The sequence below is a fragment of the Limulus polyphemus genome, unplaced genomic scaffold (assembly GCF_000517525.1).
Source record: "Limulus polyphemus unplaced genomic scaffold, Limulus_polyphemus-2.1.2 Scaffold126, whole genome shotgun sequence".
In the NCBI taxonomy this organism is placed as follows: Eukaryota; Metazoa; Arthropoda; class Merostomata; order Xiphosura; family Limulidae; genus Limulus; species Limulus polyphemus.
In genome coordinates, this window is record NW_013665736.1 from 985,577 (window position 1) to 989,848 (window position 4,272).

The 4,272-nt window shown below is 29.5% G+C and overlaps 1 protein-coding gene across 1 annotated transcript in view; it reads right to left on the minus strand.

Moving 5' to 3' along the window:
• LOC106473112 (ATP-dependent RNA helicase DDX42-like) overlaps window positions 1–4,272 on the minus strand; it is a 68,460-nt gene that overhangs the window by 16,508 nt on the left and 47,680 nt on the right. The window contains exon 14 of the mRNA XM_013933803.2: window positions 3,477–3,578. Within this exon, the coding sequence (XP_013789257.1) occupies window positions 3,477–3,578 (102 nt within the window). The remainder of the gene's footprint in view (window positions 1–3,476; window positions 3,579–4,272) is intronic.

A 4,272-nucleotide genomic window follows, 5' to 3' on the forward strand; every position in this document is an offset into this window, starting at 1 on the left:
AGACCAAAGGTCAGTTTTATGTTATTTGATACTGTAACATGAGTGCATGTGAGCCGCATCATTGTAACTTCTGTATTGTTAGCCAGGCATGGCTGAAAGGTCAATATAATAAATATATATAAACGTATAATGTTATGAGATTTAAGCTATTTAGTTTAACATTTATGTTTTTGTGTTATATTTGTGTTCATTCTAGAATAAGAGGCATAATTTATATTTATTTCTTAATTTTATATTGTGGTTTTGAGATTGGTCAAATCTACCGAACCTGTACAGAGATTAATTACTAAAATTAACAGATAAAATATAAAGTTTTTTCTTAAGAAACATTTGATAACTATCTGTACATTATAATGATTTCACATGTGAAATTTAAAATTTTTCTGATGTATAAAAGTATTTTTAACCTTAAAATGAATATTACTTTGCATTATAGATAGGCAACATGCAAAAAGAAAAAAAAAGACACAAGAAAAACATTGCTTTACAAACCTTAAGACTTAATAAAAAAAAAATTATATTTTGCATATGAAAGCATTGTAATGTTTAATGATAATGTACCAAATTTCGTTAACAATCGCTTACTAATTTAAAAGTTATAATATGAAAACTATAACAAGGACAAAATGGTTATGAGGTCAGTCCCAGGGACGGAGCCCGTGCTGAAAGAGTTAAAAAGTTATCTGTGTGACAAAGTTTTCAGCATTTTTTTCATGTAAAAAAAAAAGAGAGGCTTCCACTTAAAAATCTTGTATTTTGGATTAATCAATGTCAAAAATATATAGTTCCCACACCATGGGCAGAATGACTTTTTCCTGGTCAAAATATGTTATTTCTTGACCATCTGATTTATGCTTGTAATGTATCATTGGACTATTACCTATAATAAATGTATAACTGCAAAACATTATTCCTGTATTATTTCACAAAGACAAATAAAGCAATATGTTAAGTTACAGTTTGCTTACATGTCATCTTTGAAAGTTTCAATATGATTAGCACACTGTTCTAGAATTATTGATACATTATAAAAACATACATATCAAAGGCAGCTTATCCATTTTTGATAACTGTACAACAAGTACACACATTATTAAAATCATCACTGATTCAGGGCACACTGTATATTGTCACATGTTCAACTATACTAAAACATATCCACATTTTTGAATTAATGTGACTATATATATAGTTATTGATTGATCACATTACCAAAAATATTTTCAAGCTTATGTAAATTTTGTTCATTCACAAGATTACCAGATTATGGTTACAAATAACTAGGTTGCATATTCTAATTATACATACAGGTCTCTTCAGATCTGCTGATAAAACATCTACAATGTTTACAGTTGCATTATTATCCTACACCATCATGATGTACAATTGTACTCATAGAGGCTACAGTAACTGACGCAGACACAAATGTTACTGCATGCAAACATCTTCATCACTGACATTGATACTGCATTACATCACTCATTTGGTTCTTACATTACACTGCTTATTACATTAAATAAAAGGTACTGCAAATAAAATGTTTACTAAAACTATTTACATTATTTTTATTCTATACACAATGACAAACACTAACACATCACCTATACTCAACTACATAAACACTACACAATCTCCATAGTAATTAATATCTGGATGTCAAGAGCATACTGTAGTCTGAAAGCCCATCATTTCAGAACAATATGAAAACTATTAATTAAATTCTGTCAAGCTGTGCATGCTCATCTTTACCTTCAGTCTTTATTCCTTCCTGTCTTTACCATCTTGTTTGTTGCTTAACAAACAATAAATTTTCCTTATATATTACTCAGGTATTCAATGTAGATTATTAGTTAAACACAATGTATTCCATTATTCAACTGTGCAAGTTCAACTGTTTCTAAAAATATTCATGGATAACAAATAGTGCTGTATTCTCAGAAAACCTAACATGCAACATATTATTAGATATTGTCAATGAAACATATTATAGCTCAGTATCTTTAGTTGAATATTTTTCCAAAACTTGTTGTTAGCTCCATATTACTGATATTATACACTGCCATCCATATTTTGCTTTTTATGTGTTTTCCTTAACTGTCACTGGTGATATTCTACTTGTCTCTTGGAGATATCACCCATCAACAACCCCAGCTCAAGCTGTATTATGCATCATGACATCTGAATGAAATGCTTAATAGTGAATATTTGGTTTTATAATGAATTACTGATAAATTATTATTTTATATAATTAATACAATTACTTTAGGTAACTGGTTGAACAAATATAAGTACAGCTATGAAATAAATTTAACATTAACCACAACTGTGTACATTTGTTCTATCTTTGAACTGTCAGACTTAATGAAATAATCAAACTGTTTTCATTTTAACATATTTCAAATTTTTCTCATATATATATATATATATGTCATTAACGTAAAATAATCAAGATATTAAGTAAAAGATCAATGTAGACAAAACAATATTAATGCACAAAATATGTGAGATTTTCAAATAATTAACAGCAATTTATTTTTTTCCCCATTCATGTCACAGAAGCATCACTGAGTCACAGGAAAATCAGATAATATGTTTTAATTGTGTTGACCATCTCATCCAGGAAGCATGGCCTAATCAACTGCTCTTTGTTGCCAAACTAATACGTCTCTTTTGGACATATTCTTCCAGCACCACCCACACCACAGAACAGCTTCCACAGCATAAGAAACAGTGTATGTGGGCACAATACTGAAATATATAAAATGCTAGAATTGCTATGGGTGCAAATATGGTAGCTTAAGTCTGTAATAATAACCCCTTGCTTTAGTTTTATGGCATTGAAAATATTTAGGTACCCATCTAGGACATGTAAGATGGGCATATCAGTCAATATAAGTTTCAAACTCTGGAAAGTCTTCTTGAATGACCAGTTGGCAAACTTCAACAGTGGTAGAAGCAGCTCTGCATAAGATGGGATGCTGTTAAGGTGATTTTCGAATTCTCACATTAGCGTGCTGTTCTTTCTTTGCCAATACAATTCATTATGTTAAAGATAGTGTACTAAGCTTTAAAAATCTTCATTATTTCATTATATGAATATCCTTCATTGAAAAAGGTTGCAACACAAACGTATCCAGCCAGAAGTACATCGATAGTTGCAATGCATTACCAAATGGTCGGACAGTAGCTGGGAATGAAGTGTTTAAATGAACATTCATCCAGTACTTAACATGCAGCCATATAAAAGAAAACATAAAGCAACTATATCTCCTTAAACTAAGATTACATCTAAACTTTTTGATATAAAATCGTGAAAGAATATAAACATTAAGAAATGTACTAGTTTCAACCAGGATAAAAATTTTATCATGCACTAGTTGGAAATTAAAAAAAAAGATGAAATAAAAATAAAAAAGGTACAGAATTTCATTAAAGCATTTTGTACCCATAGACAGAATACTATGACTTTTGCTTACCAGCAACATCAGTTGCCACTAGAATGGGCACTTCCTTCTTCTTAAAAGATAAAATTACTTTTGTTCTCTCATTCTGGTCCATATCACCATGGAGTAAAGCCACTGAAAATTATAAAGCTATGTTATTAACAGTTGTAATACAAAAATAGCTAAGTAATAATCTCCAAACATAATTTTATATTGTATAGCGAGTTTTAATTACAGCTGATAATGTGAATAATAATAAAAAAATATTCTTATACAGTTATTACTAGCATTTTTTCAAGTTATATAAAAAAAAATGCACTATGAGCTGATAAATTTTCAGTACAGTAATGTTAAATTACTTTTACAACTTTTATAAAGCAAGGTGGAAACAATTTTAACAGCATTTTTCTTCACTGCACAAGATGTATGTTGTCATTTGTAGCTTTTCATCAAATTATGTATATATATATAAAGCACAAAAATCTGTGTCTGTCTGTTTGTCATTTATCTAACTACTCCTACTTCACTGGGCTAATCTCAACCAGAAATTTGTGGAATAATAGTTTGGAACAAGGGGCATGTTAATGAGGTGTTCACAACCCCTCCACCCCCTTTATTGCTGTTGTTGAGTATTCATTACCTTTGATGTATGTTAACGTTAACTACTTCATAGAAGGCTCTATAATTTTCTATAACACAACATACACAAAATGAGAAGGGCACACAAGCATCTTATATATATATATATATATATATATATATATAATATATATATAGTGTGTCTAGTACTTACTCTATAGAAGTAAGTAAGTAAGTAAGTAAAGTAGAA